General features: G+C 40.5%; 2 protein-coding genes across 3 annotated transcripts in view; both read left to right on the forward strand.

The window, feature by feature from the left end:
• The window catches only part of NRG1 (neuregulin 1), a 1,032,964-nt gene that overhangs the window by 472,450 nt on the left and 541,941 nt on the right, over window positions 1-18,573 (forward strand). The gene's annotated exons all lie outside the window — the stretch shown is intronic.
• LOC116746726 (transcription factor Spi-C-like) lies at window positions 4,291-5,042 on the forward strand. The gene is given in 2 exon segments (XM_032618356.1): window positions 4,291-4,498; window positions 4,501-5,042. Coding segments are annotated over 2 exon segments (750 nt in total).

The raw sequence follows: 18,573 nt of genomic DNA on the forward strand, positions 1-18,573 counted from the left end.
AGGACAACTGGGTTCTAGTTACACCTCTGTTGCTACCTATCAAACCTTGACAAAAATTTGTACTCTTGGCCCACGAAGGGGCTAGGTCAAATGATCTCTAAATTTCCTTCCAGCTCTTTGAAACTTGATTATTTTTTTCTCCCTTTACTTTTCTGCTGACTCAAGAGTATATGACATTGACCACATTATTAACTGCTGTAAATCTCTATTTTTCCAAGTGCAAAGGGAGGGGAACACATTCCCATATTTTCCTAGCTTATACCTACTATATGATCTTGAATTAAATGGACTGTTTTTAGAAATCACATTAAGTCTTTTATATCTATAGATATTCTAGCTTTAGCGACTTATTAAATAAGACAGTGGTCATACCGCTGGGCAGTATCCTTCACTGTAAAAACACTGTATTGACCACGATTCTCACCCCTCTTGGCTTCTACCACATCTTCTTATATAAGCTGTTATAACCCTTGTAGTACCATGGTATAGCACATTGTATGTCACTGTGTTCTCCCCCTCCTGTCATATCTGGTCCTGTCCTAGCATTTCCTATCTCAGTGACTAGCTTCTCACCCATTTTAGATAGATACTTTCTCACTGTATATTTCTTACTTCCTTATATCCAAATGATTCACCAAGGCCTTATTGATCTTATCTCCCGCATGTCGTTCAAATTCATCCACTTCTTCTTTCTCCCACTATGTCCTGGTCCATTGCCCAAACCCCCCAATGGCTTTTCACTACTACTTTTTTTTATAATATTCAGTTGCACATGTTTTTATTGGAAAGAATTCAGGTTTTTCATTTCATCACTAGACTGCTGTACAGAAAAAAAATTTTGTTGAGTGAAGAGTTTATAACTGTGTTATAAAGTTATATATGCATGAGCTATGTTTTTTCCTCTATTTTTAAAAAATGCAGTTGATTTACAAAGTTGTGTTCATTTCAGGTGTTCAGCAAAGTGATTCATTTATATATATATAAAACATAATGCTATAACGTATATATTTTTCAGGCTTTTCCATTATAGGTTATTACAGGATATTGAATATAGTTCCCTGTGCTATACAGGAAGTCCTTGTTGTTTATCTACTTTATACATAGTAGTGTGTATCTGTTAATCCCAAACGTCACTACTCTTGATATGAAGATCGGGATCCTTACCAGAACTTCCCCGGCTGGCAGTTCCTGGCCCTTGCCTCTGTTCCCAGTCTCCTACTGTATCCACCTAACCCACTGTTGCCTCCTTAGGTCCCCTTCCTTGCCGTCCTCTTTGGAGACAGGCTCTGCTGTTCCCTGTGGTTATAAAGTGCCCCCTAGCAGTCATCTAGTTAACTCTTACTCGTCTGGATTCACATTAATGACCGTGTCCTCAGGGAAGCCTTCTCTCACCTCCCTAAGTCAGTTCCCTCTGTTATCTGTCCTCATGGCTCTCCATAGCCTTGTTTTTCTTGCAGTCATCATAGTTGCAGTTTTACACTTGCTCCTGTGATGCTTTTAAAATGGTTTTTGGATACCTTCTCCCTCATTAGGTTGCAAGTTCCGTGACGCCAGGTCTGTCTTCCTGTCACCATTGGAACTGCGGTGCCTAGCACAGTTTTTGGGGCATAACAGGTACACACTAAAATGTTGTTGGACAAATGAGTAAATTCATGAATGGAAAGAAAGAATAGAAGCTCCTGAGATCAAGGGCTCTATCCTCACTTCTTCACATTCAGGGTTGGGACCAAGTCTAGGAGGCCATTAATAAATTAGTGTTCAAAGAATAAAGCTGATGAACATTGAAGCACCCTCTGGGCTGGGAAGTTCAGAAGTTTTGTTTAAAGTGCTAAGATACGGAGTTACTAATGTTTTAAAGAAATAACTGTTCATCAATGTAGCCTCTAACCAAGCCTCAATATACTGCAAAATGAAGTATTTCAGATGTCAAGTTCGAACTCCCTTTCCTTATGTGTATAAAGAGAAATACCAAGACAAGCTTTAAGTGCTATAAGTTCAAACAAGAGGGAAATCAGTAAAAACTGGAGTTACCAGGAAAAGCTCCCAAGAGGCTATGCTTGAACTGTGCTTTGAAAGTTAATTATAGTTTGCACAGGGGAGTGTGTGTGGCTTGTTTCTTTTCTTTGTTTTTTATCTTTTTCAAAGTTTTCTCATTTATTTATTTGGCTGTGTCAGGGCTTAGCTGCGTCATGCAGCTTCTTCGTTGCGGCATGCGGGATCTTTCGTTGCGGCATGTGGGCTTCTCTCTAGTTGTGGTGTGCAGGGTTTTCCTTCTCTAGTTGTTGGAGCCTTGGCACAGGCTCCAGGGCCTGTGGGCTCTGTAGTTTGCAGCACACGGCTCTCTGGTTGAGGTGCACAAGCTTAGTAATTGTGGCACACGGGCTTCATTGCCCCGCGGCATGTGGGATCTTAGTTCCCCAACCAGGGATGGAACCTGCATCCCCTGCATTGGAAGGAGGATTCTTTACCACTGGACCACCAGGGAAACCCCTGGCTTGTTTCTTGAAGATCTGTCTACATGATGACTGATCCCCATTTACTCTTTCTCATACACTGTCTGCCTGGCTCCCCCAAACCCTGTGTCCTGGGATGCTGGCATCAACAGACTCCCTTGCCCTCTGTCTTCAAGTTGGGTTTCCCCAAAGGGAGGCACCGGCCGGAGGTTGTAGGGTGGAAGGAGAGAATCCTAGGCATTCATTTCCTCATGAATGCTCCTTACCTGGTCATGGTTGGCAGTAACTAATTCCTCTTCTGAAGGCCACAGCTCCTGTTGCATGCCGCCTTCTAACTTACAGCTACAGTTTCAGTGGGTTACCGCTTCAGACCTCGGGGATGATAATGGCTTTCTGATGCTCTGATCCCCAGCATACACTTAGACTCTGTATTTATTCATCGTGGGGATGTCATATGTTTCCTGCCAAAAATGAGCGAGTGGGATTAAAAAAAAATTGGTAAAGAAACTGTCAGCCTGTCAATGGGAATTCTTCTCCAACAAAATATAGTTGTATTTTTCTCCTCTTGTTTGTTCAGTTCAGATGATACATATGCTTTACCTTAAAACAGATCACCAAGCAGGCATCACTGGAAACTGATTTTCACAAGCTGACCAGCAGAATGAAACGTGTGTCCCTAAGTAAAACAGAATAAGATGGGCCAATAGACGATAGAACACGTGCTCCCCTCTCCCCTTTCTCCACCACATACACTTACTGCACTGAATGGATCTTCAGAGAAGATAAGCCAGTAAGAGAGAAACCCCCATCTCTGCCCCCCTCCCTAGGTATCTACATAGGAACACTCCAGTTATTCCTAACATCATGGACTCAGGAAAGAGGAAACGTGAGAGGCCATCCCTGCTGGAATGGTTGGGAGCTAAGGGTGTGGGAAGGAAGAGAGCACAATTAAAGTACTGAGGTTTGAGCCCAGAAGAAAGCTGCTCTGTCACATCCATCCTGACTGTGAAATCCATCCATCCAAGACATACCACCCTAGATAGACACTCACTCCTCCTGCAAAGGAGATGGGCAGGTGTCAGTGGTGCTTACCCATGGTCCAGAGGGAGCTGTTGTCACTTCATCTGCCATCATTCACACCTATTGAGAGGAGAACAATGGCCAATACACAGAAGCCTTCCTTGGGACCAACTTTTGAGTTGTGTAAGCAGTAACAGCGGCATTGATCTTCGCTTATCAGCATTTTCCATCAGTAGCAGCAAAACAAGTAGCTTAGCCAGCATAGCGTAGAACTATAAACTTTAACTTCTGAACTACGTCGATTGGTTAAAAAAATTCAGCCTGTATGTGGCAATTGGGAATAGAATGATTTCCTCTAAAATTATTCCAAGTATTTTTAAAATAAATACTTGGTTGATGAAAAATATAGAATATGTGTGATAGGATAACTGAATGCATTACATAATGTCCTTTGCCAAAGAAAGCTTACATTATTACAATGGTTAGGAGGGAAATTAATCTGAGTAGTCTTAATATAATAGTGCTAATAATCATAATGGAATGAATCATCCTGTATTGCAATTATGATTCAGTAATATATATTTTTGGAGATCAACTCTTTCATGATGTGTTGGAATGGAGTGCAGTAACAGGAGAGCAGTGATTTCGGCTAACACCTTAAATAGTCTGAAAAAAGCTAGCACAACAGAAGGATCCATTTTCTCCACTGAATTATTAAATGCCCAAAAAAGTATCATGGGGCAGATAAAGAAGTGTATGAGTCTGGAAATGTTAGATCGGCCTCTGTTGGACAGAATTGTCAATTTGTTAATGAAGCATGGCTTGTGTTGAACAAGACAAGCTGGGTCAAGCATTTGAAGATGCTTTTGAAGTACCGAGGCAACATTCAACTGGTGATCTTCAGTACTCCTCAGATTACAAACATTACCTGGCTTTCATTAACCACTGTTCTCACGTCAGAGGAAATTCCAGCAGCTGTGGTGTGCTGCCCACAGAGGAACTGGTTTACAATTGGAGAACAGTAATATATTTTGTATAATAATATACCTCTGTTTTGAAGGAAATATTCATCAGTCTCTGCAGAACATCCCTGAAAACCAGCTGGTGCAACCAACTCGTCTCCAGCAAAAGGGAGGAAAAGGCAGGAAGGAGCTCCGACTGTTTCAATACCTTCATGAATCCCTGTGTAATCCGGAGATGGCATCTCGTATTCAGTGGATAGATCAAACCAAAGACATCTTTCGGTTTGTATCAAAAAACAAAGAAAAACTTGCCCAACTTTGGGGGAGAAGAAAAGGCAACCGGAAGACCATGACTTACCAGAAAACGGCCAGAGCACTGAGGAATAATGGAAGAACTGGGGAAGTCATCAAAATTCGGAGAAAGTTAACTTACCAGTTCAGTGAGGCCATTCTCCAAAGACTGTCTCCATCTTATTTCTTGGAAGAAGAGATCTTCTACTCACAGTATCTTCAACCTGATCGAGGATATCTCAGTTTAAATAACTGGAATGCAAGTTATAATTATACATACACCAGTTACCATGATCTAAGTCACCCTGATTGCTAAATATACTCTTATACATCAAAATTTTCTGGCATCAGAAATCCCTACAAGTTTTAGGATTTTTCTCTGAAAGCAAATACTGAAAAATAAAACAAAAACCCCAAACTTCAGGGCTTCCCTGGTGGCGCAGTGGTTGGGAGTCCGCCTGCCGATGCGGGGGACGCGGGTTCGTGCCCCATTCCGGGAGGATCCCACATGCCGCGGAGCGGCTGGGCCCGTGAGCCATGGCCGCTGAGCCTGCGCGTCCAGAGCCTGTGCTCCACAATGGGAGAGGCCACAACAGTGAGAGGCCCATGCAAAAAAAAAAAAAAAAAAAAACCCAAACTTCTTTATTGCTATCTTTTATGAAGTAGCATATAATCTGTACTAACTTGGTGAAAAATTTTGCCAGTGAACAACTTTAAAATGATCAAGTCCCATTTGAAAATATAGACTAAATGTCCTTTCTTTTACTATTGTCTATGTAATACTTCCTTCTAGATTAATAATGCTAGTGGAGATACTTGGGTGTACATATGGATTTAAACATTATTTTCCTGTCGTACACTCAGACAAAAAAGTAATCACTCTAACATGTATCCAACAGCTTTAACAACAAAACAAAAAGGATTGCCTGTGATAGTGTTCCTGCTAAATTACATTCATGGCTTTAAAAATTTCAGTGACTAAAACTAGAACTACCATATGGGTATACATCCAAAGAAAATGAGAACACTAATTTGGAAAGATATATGCACCCCAATGTTCACAGCTGCATTTTTTTTTTTTTTTTTTTTTTTTTTTTTTGCCACACTGCACAGCTTGTGGGATGTCAGTTCCCCAACCAGGGATTGAACCCAGGCCTCTGCAGTGAAAGCGCAGAATCCTTACCACTAGACTACCAGGGAACTCCCATAGCAGCATTATTTGTAATAGCCAAGATATGGAAGCAACCTAAGTGTCCACCAACAGATGAATGGATAAAGAAGATGTGGTAAATATACACAAAGGAATACTACACAGCCATAAAAAAGAGTGAAATTTTGTCATTTGCAACAGCATGGATGGACCTGGAGGGTATTATGCTTAGTGAAATAAGTCAGGGAGAGAAAGACAAATACTGTATGTTATCATTTATATGTGGAATCTAAAAATTGAAACAAATGAATATAACAAAATAGAAACAGACTTAAAGATATAGAGAACAAATTAGCTACCAGTGGGGGGAAGGAAGGAGGGAGGGGGCAAGATAGGGGTGGAGGATTAAAAGGTACAGACTACTATGTATAAAATAAATAAGACACAAGGGTGTAATGTACAGCACAGGGAATATAGCCAATATTTTATAATAGCTTTGAATAGAGTATAATCTAGAAAAATACTGAATCACTATGTAGTACACCTAAAACTAATATAATACTGTACATCTGAAACTGATATTGTAAATCAACTATATTTCTATAAAATAAATAAATAAAAATTAACAAGTAAAAACTTAAAAAAATATATATATATGAGTGTGGCAGAGGAAGAGTGTGTGTTTCTTCTCCTAGGAGGCATCTTGTGGAAGCCAAGTTGGAGAGAGGGTGGGATAAGGAAGGGTGGGCTGGAAGAATTCTCAAGGCAAAGACAGATCCCCACAGAACGTGTTATTCAGGCCTCCGCTCCCATGGGCAAGCTGGATTCACTCTAAGGGACTAAGAATACGACCAATTCCAATATGCAGATGAAGGGTAATAAAGATACAGGTAATGTTTGCTGAGCACTTGCTGTATGACCAGGAAGTGTGCTAAGGCTTCCCCCCAGAGATAATTCACTCTCACAGCCACTCATGAGACAAATCATTATTTTTATCCTCATTCTTCAGATGAGGAAACTGAGTCAGTGGTGTTAGGAAACATGCTCAAGGTCATACCAGTGGTAACTGTGGGGCTGGGATTTGAACTCAGCCTGACTCCAGAGCCCACGCTCTTAACCATTAAGTGAAATAGGATAGCGTCATGTTCAGGATGTCTTTAGATGTGTCTATACACACACTCAAATATTTGGAGGCAACAGGGCCCTATGTCTGGGTTGGTGCTAAGGCAGAAATACTTGGAGATGCCTCTTTCGGTTGCCAGCTTTTGGCTGTAATTAAATTTCTTATGTCCATATTATTAAAATATATTAAAACTAGATTAAAACATGCCAGACATTTTGTGGATTTTATAGAGCATTTCCATTCACAAACACTAATCCAGTTAGATAGATTCTTCTCTTAGTTCTCCGAGTGGTGATTTCTAAAGTCCTGTAGAAAAGCCTTTAAAAAAAAAAAAAACAACTCTATGGACTTGAATACCTATATTTTAGTATATTAATGCCTTGTGTCTTAAGGTTGTTCCTTACTCACCTTGAAAATTGATATGTTACATGATGCCCACTTTACAGATAAAGTTGTGTCTGCAAATGATAAACCCTAAAATATAGCCAAAGATAATTAAATCCACACTTTGTTTCCTTTTATTGAGCCACATTGATGTCTTTAAGCATCAGAGGAGGAGGGAAGTTAGCATTCCAGGTCTTTAGTTTCTTAGCATACAGTAAGACTGAAGAGAGTAAATATAAATATACTTCATCTCATGGTCCCCTGGACCAGAATTTCTGGAGTTCTGAGTTCTCCTCTATTCTACCCCTCATTTCCTCATCAAGCATTGTTGCCTTAGAAAGGGTTAAAACAGTTATTATATGTCTAATCAAATAGCTGGTATGACTTAAAATTGGTAAACCATTAGATAAATTATAATTGCAAATTCTGAATAAGAAAACAAAAGACATCAGAAAGTCTTAGGCAGAGACTCACCGAATCAATTAAGGATAGAGAAAAGGTTGTAGTACAAGCTGGCAATATTGCTTATATATTGCCTCATGTATATAATAAAAGAGTGACTCGTGAACCTGAAATTATAAAATTAAGTATGGGAGATATGTAATATTAGATCATCCTCAAATGAAAAACAGTGTATTATTTATATCAAAAATAGTATGCCACGTAACGCATTTTATGTATAGGCATTTTGTTGGTGTACTAGTACATGCAAACTTGGAAAAAAAGAACACTATTATTTTTATGATTTAGTTGGGGCATGACAACTGCTGTTTAAAAGAAGAAAACAACTCTTAGTGTTTTAATACAGTAAAAACTTATATCTTGCTGACTTAGATTCCAGCACAGTTGTTCTTGGTTGGGTTACTCCTCTAAGAGGTGACTTGGGGATCTTTTTCTCCTGTGCTGTAACAGAGGACGATGCCTCCTCCATCTTTGACACTTGGCTTCAGCGTCACTCTGGCAATATACAGCCAGTATTGTAGGCAGAATGAGAGCGTCCAAAACAGCCCATGTGCACATGAACACACACATACACACACACATTCTTAACTGCCTTGGTTTGGAAGTGACACTCGCCTTCTGCTCTCATCCCATTGGTCAGAATTAGTCACGTGACCCCCACCTAGGTTTAAGGAGGCTGGGAAATGTAGTTTGGTTCTGTGCTCAGGGAGAGGGAACATATTTGGTGCTCATTTAATCACTCTCTGACAGAACTGGTTCAAAAGTCGTACCAGTAAAGTTAAAAATAATTCTGTTCATTGCACTCCACGAGATGAATTGATTAAAGTAAAATATACATGCATACCCTTGTACCCTTACTTTGCATAGTGAAGCACAGTGCAAAGCATATTCCTTAAGCTACTAATTTCAAGACTTGCCATTATAAACTATAGGCATGTGTCTCTAAATTGATGTGAAAGAAATATCGGATCTCAGAAAATATATCATCTGTCATCATGTTGGCAACCTAATCTATACCTGAAGATTGCTGAATTATTTGGACCAGAAGAGAATGGAAAGGTCATCTCCATTTTGTGAGAGAGTGTGTAAGTGTTTCACCTGGGATTCAGTTGAGTTAGTATTTCATAAGCATAGATATAAATTTGGCTAAGGGGCACAGCGACAATGCAGCAAAAGTCATGGGAAAAAAATCATTGTATTTTCAGACTAAAAATTTTGTAAGAAAAGAAGTACCTCAGGTAAATGGCATTTTAAAAAAGTAACTGAAAGATAAAACAGAACATATAACAGAAATGGTAATAAAAAGTCTCAGTTCCATGGGAAATATTTGCCAATTACTCTCTTCTTCAGCCATACTTGAGTTCTGAGATAAACTCAAGACTCTTGAGTTATGACTGACCATATATGTTTTGTGAATTGGAGAGTGGGTTAGCAAATTCAGGGTTCAAAAAAATTGTGGGATTTACTACTGTGCTCTTTTGGATTATAAATTTGGAAGAAAGTTGCTGCCTAGAAATATGTGCTGTGTGTAATTACTCCCACCTGCTGGGTAAAATCTTTACTACATGGGCATTGAACTTCACTGCCACCGCAGGGTGAGGAAGAATGCAATACGACCCCGCCACATCACAGGGTTTGTGAACAAGATCCTTTGTTCACGGTGGCTCTTGGCCTGACGGTCACTTCCAACTTCCAAATGTAGCTTAACTTAGACTGGAAACTGCAAGGCAATGCTTATCCTCTGAACAGAAAGATTTCTCCCCTAAAAGAAAAGCCAAATGGAGGGGGAATGGAATGACCAATGAACCTGCCATATTTATCCAATAGGTGGTTAAGCTCTACGGGAAGTGAGACAGGAAGGGAAATGATTCTAAGTTCCCATTTTTCAGCTAATGGGCCCACATGGCAGGAACTTTTCCTTGGTCATTGGACACCCTACTTAACCTTGGTCATTGGACACCTTCTTGGTGTGTGTGAAAGTGCTGAATTCCGAAACAAAGATGAGTTTCCAACTCTTAAAGTTACACTACACTGTTTGGTAAAGGATAGTGGGAACCCACAAGAGTATATTACAGTCTTTGATGATCTGGGCATCAAAACATGGGCAGGCTTTTGTTTCTAAGCGGAAGGGACGTTTTCTGGGGATGTAAAACCTGGGAAGAACATGGATAAGCATCTATGCTGCTGTATGAATAACTCCTTTCACCCTTGGCAGGTGACGTGAGGCTTAGGAGAAAACGTGGTTTGGGTTTTCTTTTCTTTTGCTTTGCTCACCAGCACTGCTACCCCTCCCCACCAGTAGTTTAGGAAGGAGAGTTCCTGAAATGTAATCCTCTTTTGTCCCCAAGAATGGGTCACAATTGGAAGTGTGTAACTACTCCTTCTTAACTAATTTCCTCGGTCCTGGAAGAAGACAGACATAGTTAGCAAAGGTGAAGACACTGGTATGTCAGGAATATAATTCATGTTAGGGTTCTTGGCCTTGAGTTTGGCTCCTGTGTGATTGACAGAGCTGAAGAGCTTCCTTTTATGCTAAGAAGTCTTTGGTTAAATTGCAGGCTTGGTTTTCTGTCCTTCAGCAACTAAAGTAAAGAGAAATCAGTGGCAACATAGAACTCATGAACCACTGGCTCCTGTAACTGGCAATGGCAATTGTGTGTGTGTGTGTGTGTGTGTGTGTGTGTGTGTGTGTGTGTGTGTGTGTGTGTGAATTTCTTGTTTTTCTTCTTATTTTTATTTTCTCACTTTACCCCACCTCAACCTTTTAATCACGCTTCATTCTGTATGTTCTGTTGCCTTCATGTCTTCCTTCTCTTGGTTTCCCTATTCTACATCCCTTTTTCCTTTACTCTTTTAACCTCACTTACAATAACGCCATCAGCTGTAAACACTATGGAAAATGCTAGTTTCACTGTCTCCATGTGAAAAAAAAGAAAAATTCAACCAAGGGAGAGGCTGAAAACATCTATCTTTGAATTTAGAAGGCTTTCTGCCAAGAAAATTATCTTCTGAACCTCCTTAGATCTTGCTGTCCTCATGAAACACACCAGCCAATAAGCTGCCTCCCGACATGAGCTTGAATATCTGGGTTGATTTTGGCTGTGAGCCGTTCCAGCCAATGAAAGCAGACACCCTAGGCCAGTGTTTCCCAGATAGTTAGATTTTATGGGACAGTAAAATCTCCAAAGAAAAAAATGAAGAGACTGATATAGATTGCCTTTTATTTAGATTTTAACAAGTAAAACGTTTTTTAAAACTCCATTATTACCATTATTTCACAAAAAGGGGCATTTTAGGAAAGATAATCTCAACATTAGTTGAATAAATTTAGCCTATGAAAAACCCACTGCTTTGCCTTTATTATCTCAGTTTATCAAAGACTGGGTATGGATATCAACCAGCATTGATACAACTTTAGATCCTTGAGTCCAGTAAAACTGTTCCTTTTCCCATACCCGTGGTTAAGCCTTTGGGCTGATGGCTTTGCCTCTCAGGGGCCCTTATATCCTGCTGCCTTTATATTGAGGATCTCCATTTCATTCTTCGAGTTACAATGTCCCAAAGAGGCTAGTGGTAAATTCTTAGCCCTGATGTATAAATGGAAGCATAAGAAATAAAATGAATTTGACCCACACAGAAAAGCTAGTGAGTGGGTCAGCTTTATTTCTACATTTTTGTGGGGGGAAGGGGAGTTCTGTGCAAGCCAGGGTGATAGGAGCCCCAGGCAGGGGTAGGTAGTGGGAGAGAAGGTATGGGAGGAGCGAGGTGCTGAGAAGCACAAAGATGTGGCCCTATTCTTGAGTGATTGCCATCTAAAAAGACATAGATACGTACCCAGTTCATAACACAAGACAGACATTAGTCAATGCTTAATAGATACATGAGAAAGTACTATTGAAGGGCAGAGAAAGGAGTAATTCCTTTCACGAAATTAGTACTTCAGAGATCACGGAAGTACTATTATGTGTAATTATGTTATTGCGTGATTACTTGATAATTTCTCCCCTTCACAACTACAGTATAAGATCTATGAGGGCAATATCCCTATCAGATGCGACAACCTCTGTATCACAGCTCTTAGCATAGTGCCTGGTATCTAGTACATGACCTACAATATTTCCTGAATGAGTAACTGAGTGCCTACAATGGTAGGGGCTATGAAAGATACCAAGAAATTAAGGTTTCATTCATTGCCTTTAAAGCATCTGCAAGCCGATAGGTTTATAACATGGCAGATGTGTTCAGTCAGCTCTTTGCTTGTGTAGGAGATCACAGATGGTCATAGTAACTTAATTATTGCATTCTGAAATGGAATTTCATCTCCACTCAGCTTTTCCTTAGGCATGGTCTCTGATGCCATATTTACCAAGACATCTACTTGGAAGTGGATGTCATACTGTGTAGAACCATTACAGACAAATGTTATAGCCTCTTGCCAAGTAATGATTTATGTATGCTGGGCAGTTGCTTCAAAGGCTGATTTTAGTCACTTTATTTGCTATATTCATGTACTTCTTGGGGAAGGGGGCCAGGTGGGGTGGCAATCCTTTTTTTTTTTTTAAGCTAGTAATTATTTGCAGACGTCCATGGGCAAAGTGCTAAGCTCACACCTGGGAACAGAATCCTGGGATAGACGGTGGCCATGGTGATATTATACATCTCCAGATTGTGGTTTGCCAATTGAAATGCAGACATGTGCAGAAATGGCCTCATTGTCACTCCTTGTTTTTGTAATATTATCCTTGGCTCCACAGATTTTTTTTTTTTCCTTTTTCTACTGTCAACAGTGTTTCAGCGGTGAGTCATATTATCCGGTGACATCAGAGGAAGCAAAGTTACATATGTCAACTTGGCAGGAATTGTCCACTTACAGCAACTTTGTGATAAGTTGCGTTTTTCTACCATTTTCACCTTGAGTGATGAAGTATCCACAGTTTGAAGAGACACCATGGAGCCTCCCTTGATGCTAACAGTGCTCTAATTGAGCAGCTATTGCTTCAGTACTGGAGGGGAAGGAACCTGTGATCTTCGGGTAATCCTTCCCTATGAGTAGTGGGAACGTATTCCCAGAGTTGATTGCCTTTGTCTATAGGTAATGGAGGCTTAACTGGCTTAAAAGTTATAGCCAGTTTCATCCTCATTAAGTTTAATGGTTTGTGTAATGACCCTGTGTGCAACTAATGGAATAACCAAAAGAACAATTCGTGAACTGTTTGTGGAAGGATACCTTTACCATTCAAAATGGACATTAAACTATGGCTGGTTTCATTGCAAGGCAAAACTTCCCTTCTTTATTTTCTAGTTAGGTTTATATGCAGCCTACAGGGTATGGTGTGAACTGTATCTTAGGCAAAAGGCTGAAGCTTTCAAGCTCATGAGTTTGGACTTTTGAGTGTTTCTATTATTATTATTGCTATTATTTAAATCAATGTGACATATAATGAGTAGCTCATAAAAATTAATTTAGATGTAAGACAAATTAATGGAAGTTAAAGCCAAAAATCCAACTAGGGAGAGCCAAATAGGCACATTAAAATGACAGCCTCTGCCCCATCCCTTGATGACCCATAGAAAGTAGGAAATTTTGGTTAAGATGGCACCTCATATTATGTAAACTAGAATGTAAGTGCCATGAGATTAAGAATTGTTTCTGTTTTATTCACTCCTGTATCCTCAGGGTCTAGGAAGTTGCCTAGCATATAACAGGTACTCAACAAATATTGAACATAAGTCGTTGATGCATATATATATATAACCCATCTTGGGTGAGATAGCTTTGTTTCATTTCCGAGGGCGTGAAATTTCTTTCTTGCAGAAAAAGAGTAGAAAAAAATGATCTCTACGAAAGAATTCAGCCCTGATCTATCTTTCTTCGCAAAGACGTTTTCCTGAGAGCAAACCACAGGGATTTGTGGTTGTCACCATCAGTGATAGGTTTGGGGTATGATAAAGTGTAGAAAATAGCTAAGTAGAAGAGAGTACATGCTTTATAAAATATAATTCAAAATAGTAGCTATCAGCAGCAGAACTTTGTAGGAAGCACATGGTGGGAAAATATAAACCCCACCCTGGTGATGGCATCAGCTACAAACTGAGAAATGAACTGGACAACCAAACGGGATGTGTCTTAAGCAGCCCTTAAGATCAAACGACCAGAGATAACCATGGATCTTTGGAGCCTCCACTTTCTTCTTTCTAAAACAGCTAAAATCAGTAGGGGAATGAAAGGGAAATGGCTTTATTATCTGTGAGTAGTGTGTCCCTCCCTCTGGATATCCATCTCTCCAAACATGCATTTTTATATTTCTTGGGAGTTCTAGCTAATAATTCCATTTAGAGAAAAATGTGCCCCTACCTTCCAGCCTTCCCCATTTTTACATCACTGATTTCTCATCATTCTGACACATTCAGTCATCTCACATGTAACTCAGCTGCAAGAATAATCATGGCCCAGTGATGTGCTGGCATCATGGAGGGTAAAGAAAAATAGAAACTATGGTAATTGTGGAAGAAACAGATCTCAAATGGGAACATCAATCCCAGTGATCAGTTTATGGTCCAGGCGAATGGCGTTAGTTCAGGAAATTCAATTCAACAAAAATATATTGAGCACTGGGATATGTCACCGAGCAGTGCAATGCTCTCTGCTCCCTGGCACTTATGTTCTAACACCTAGTATGGGTGCTCTTAACGACATTGTAAGTCTTACTGAGCTGGAACCATGAAGTTTTGCAAGAGGTTTTCCTTTAAATTAAATTAACACTATCCCTGTAGAAATCTAGAGCTGGAATAAACAGGGAAGTGAGGGTCCTGTTGCCTAAGTCCTGCTGGTTGAATTTAGTTTTCCACTATGCAAGTCAAGAGCCCAACTTTCGTCTGCATTCTGAGGAGCTTTCCACAAAGAGTATGTATTTTGACAATTAACCAAGACTTCATATTTTTGGGAAATGAGATGTTTTAAAACATGAAATCCATGAAGAGAGAATTATAAAATCAAAGGATCCTTTATGAATGAGTAGGAATCAACTGGCTTAGAACTTCATTTCCTTTATATTTTGGCTGAAGTGTGACCTTTTCAGCAAGGCCTTCGTTGACCACCCATCCCGTCCCTCCTCCTGGTACACCCCATAACCTCCCTTACCTCTCTGTTGGCTTGTACCATCTGACACACTATAAATGTCCTTATTTATTTGCTGATTATCTGTCTCTTCATTCTGGAATACAAACTCCATGGGGGCAAGGACTTTTCCATAGTCGTTGCCAAGTGGTGTTAGGAGACTCCCATCTAAAGCTGAAAGGCATCTCCTTTTCTGGATCTGTGATCTTTGGCATTTTCCTGCCACCACAAAGCTTAAGATTCCCTGTGGTCAATGCTGGTATCATTGTCATAGATGACTTTAGGCTTTTAAAATGGTTAAATCAGATGTTTGAGTGGATTACTATGTCACCTATCCACCTATAAGGGAGCATCTCCGTGGATACCTGAAACTTGATAGACTCAGTCTTCAAGTTGCAAGACCAAGTGATGGATCACTGTTTTAAGACATCCTTCCTGCTTTCTCTGTCTGTAGGTGTGTCTGGGTGTTCTTCTCCAGATACCAAGTCATGGTACAATTGGTTTTCATAGAACTGACTCTCTAATTCTGCTTCCTATAACCACCCATGAAGGAACTTTGAAAGTGTGTGGTGATGAAACATGTAGGCATTTGAGATTTGTCAGTGTGAACACATAATTTGAGAGTAGGGCCCAAATGACCAAAAGAAAATAAATTCTCATGTTACTAACAGTTGTTAGGAATTCACTAGTGCCAGGAATTCTGGGGTTGAGATTCTGGAAGTTGATGGTTTGGTGATGGGCTGCTTGACGTTGATTAGTGAAATTTAAGTGTATGTAGTTTGAGAAAGTGGTGGAAATTAGAGAATCATTTGTAGCTGGTGAAGAATGTGGAGGCACGGAACACTGTGGAAACTCGGGAATTGATTTCTCCATACAATTCTAAGTTATAACTTTCTGGTCCAAAGATGGAGGTAAGAACAAGTTATTTTTCCTCTAAGTAAGAGGTTACACAGAAAATACTAACACACAAACTATGCATAACGCAAAAGCAAACTAGAATGATTTCTTTTATCCATTATTTTATGGGTTGAATTATGTACACTGCTCCCTCCCCTCCCAAAAAAAGGTATGTTGACGTCTTTACTCCCAGTATCATGGAATGTGACTTTCTTTGGAAATAGAGTCCTTGCAGGGGAGTTAGTTAAGATGGAAGCATACTGGCGTAGGGTGGGCCCTTAATCCAATATGACTGGTATCCTTATAAAAAGAGAGAAGACACCGCCATGTGAAGAAAAGACACAGAGATTGGAGTGGGTCATCTACAAGCCAAGGAATGCCTGGGGCTACCAAAAGCTGGAAGAGGCAGGGAAGGATTGTCCTTAGAGGCCATGAAGGGAGCATATGGCCCTACAACATTTTGACTTCAGACATCAGGCCTCCAGAACTGTTAGACAACAAATTTCTGTTTTTTAAGCCACCAAGTTTGTGATACTTTCTTATAGCCATCTTAGGAAACTAATATACCTTCCTAGGCCCAGGTGGTGAAGTAAAGGGAAGACCCCAATTCAAAAAGTGAAGTTAAAGGCTATAGCTTCTCACCACTTGTGGTAAGATGTGTATGCTGTTGGCACAGAAGAGAGTTTGCATCTTCTGGAAGCCTGTGAGGTCCTCTGTCTTGTCTAGTAAGCGGAGGACTCGCTGGAGTATCTCAGCAGGTCAAACGGCAGCAGCCAAGACTAGGTGTCTGTACTGTTGCCTTCAGCTGCCTGATGGAGCATTCTCAGGCTGACTTTATTTAGGATGCCTTTGGGATTAGTCCCGGCTCCAGAGAAGCTGGCAACGCTGACCCCCCCAAATTATTTTAAAATGCATGAATTAAAGCCCGTCATGCTCTAATTTTTCCAATGCGCCACTGATGTCTAAAAATCAGCCTAGTGCATTTCATCCGGTTGCATCAGCTAGTCTTGTATTTGACATTTTTAAGCTTCAGTTAATTGAGGACCAGAATGATGGCCAAGCAAAGAATGTTTCATTAAAGATGGAAATGATTTGAGGTATCTGGCCCCTCCCCAAAGTGATTGTCCTAGGGACACTTACCAATTCACTTGTGGCTTCTAGGTAATTTGTGTTTTTATGATACCCACAGATCCTCCTCTGCATTCTTCTCAGTGATAACCAGAGCAGGCTGGGAATCGTTTACTTGTATCTGGTGTCCTACATTCCTCACACTTACCCTTTCGTAGCTTCTTCCAGTATCACTTACTTCTGTCCATCAGTGGATTTCCTTTACTTCCTGTGTGTCTACCTTGTTGGGAGTTTATGGAGGAGAGGAGAGGATGAGTAGACTTTTGTGTGTGTAAAGGTAATCCCAGATCTTTGTCGCTCTCTGTGTTTTAGGAAGAAGAAAAATGGAACTAAATACCTAATAAAGCAAATTTTAAAAATTCTTTAGTTAAAAAAAGGACTTTGTTTCAGGTACAGCAGTAGAATGTTCAACCTGTGTCACTCATTTAATCCAGAGCATAAAAATGTATATTTAGTGATTATGCAGATAGCAAACTTGTGACATTTAATTTGACATTTTAAAAGAAACACAGATGTAGAAATATTGTCTGGAAAGCATTATGACTCTACCAGTATTATTTGTTTTAAAGAGCAAACCTCATTACAAGGCTATCTTGTTCATCTACCCTTTGACAAATATTTACTGAGTGGTACAGTGAGAACAAGGACACGGTCCCTGGCCTCCTGGGCCCTGTCTAGTAGAGACACAGACACACAAACAGGTAGGACGAGAGTGTCTTGCTCAGAATTGCTGCTGGTGGAGGGCTCTCTGGAACAGTAATCTGAAGAACGAGGGCCATTTATCAGGATAAAAGGTAGGGGAAAGGGGAGGGGAATGAGGTTATAGGAAAAGAAATGGCACATTAAAAGGCCCAGACTTCCAGGAGCCTGCATGTCAGTCGTTACCAAATGTAATTTGGTAGAATGGTTGCTTGGATTGAGAGGGAAGGAGTAGTGAGGGTTGAAACTAAAGATAGAATTAGAGGTCAGGTTGAAGACCTTGTGTTTGGGTTAGGGAATTCCTGCTTTATTCAGAAGGCCACGGACGGCTTAGACACTGAGCAGTGACTAAGAAAGACCCCTGTGGCTTTTGTGTGAGAATAGGGTGGCATGGACGAGATCAGAGTGAGGGAAGCCATTCAGGAGGCTGCTGCAGTACCTCAGGCGAGCTCTAGGTGGCGGTGCCACCGGAAATGGGAGTGGAGATAAATATGTGAGTTACAGGAAGGCTAGGTAAGACTTGATTATGAACTTTGGAAGCGGAGAAGAGGGAGGGGTCAGGGCTGGTTTACACGTGAAACATATGGACGTACGTAAGCAATCAAGAGCTCAATGTCAGTGCCACGTGGAGGAATTGTATGCCCTTGAAATGTTCATTTCAAGCAGAGGTGTACATTTTGTTTCTGAAGACTCAATCCGTAACTGAGTTATGATTTCAGACCCATAACTCTGGAAGGTGGGGTCATCCATAGCCTGCCACTCAGTGGTGCCAAGGTCTTGTGGTCGTAAAGACAGGAGGAGCGCTCACGTCCAGCGGGGTTGGGGAGCGGTGCAGAGAGGGGTCTTCCTCACGCCGAAGTGGAAAGAGAAGGAGCCTTAGCTTTCTG

Source organism: Phocoena sinus, chromosome 21 (genome assembly GCF_008692025.1).
Source record: "Phocoena sinus isolate mPhoSin1 chromosome 21, mPhoSin1.pri, whole genome shotgun sequence".
Lineage (NCBI taxonomy): Eukaryota > Metazoa > Chordata > Mammalia > Artiodactyla > Phocoenidae > Phocoena > Phocoena sinus.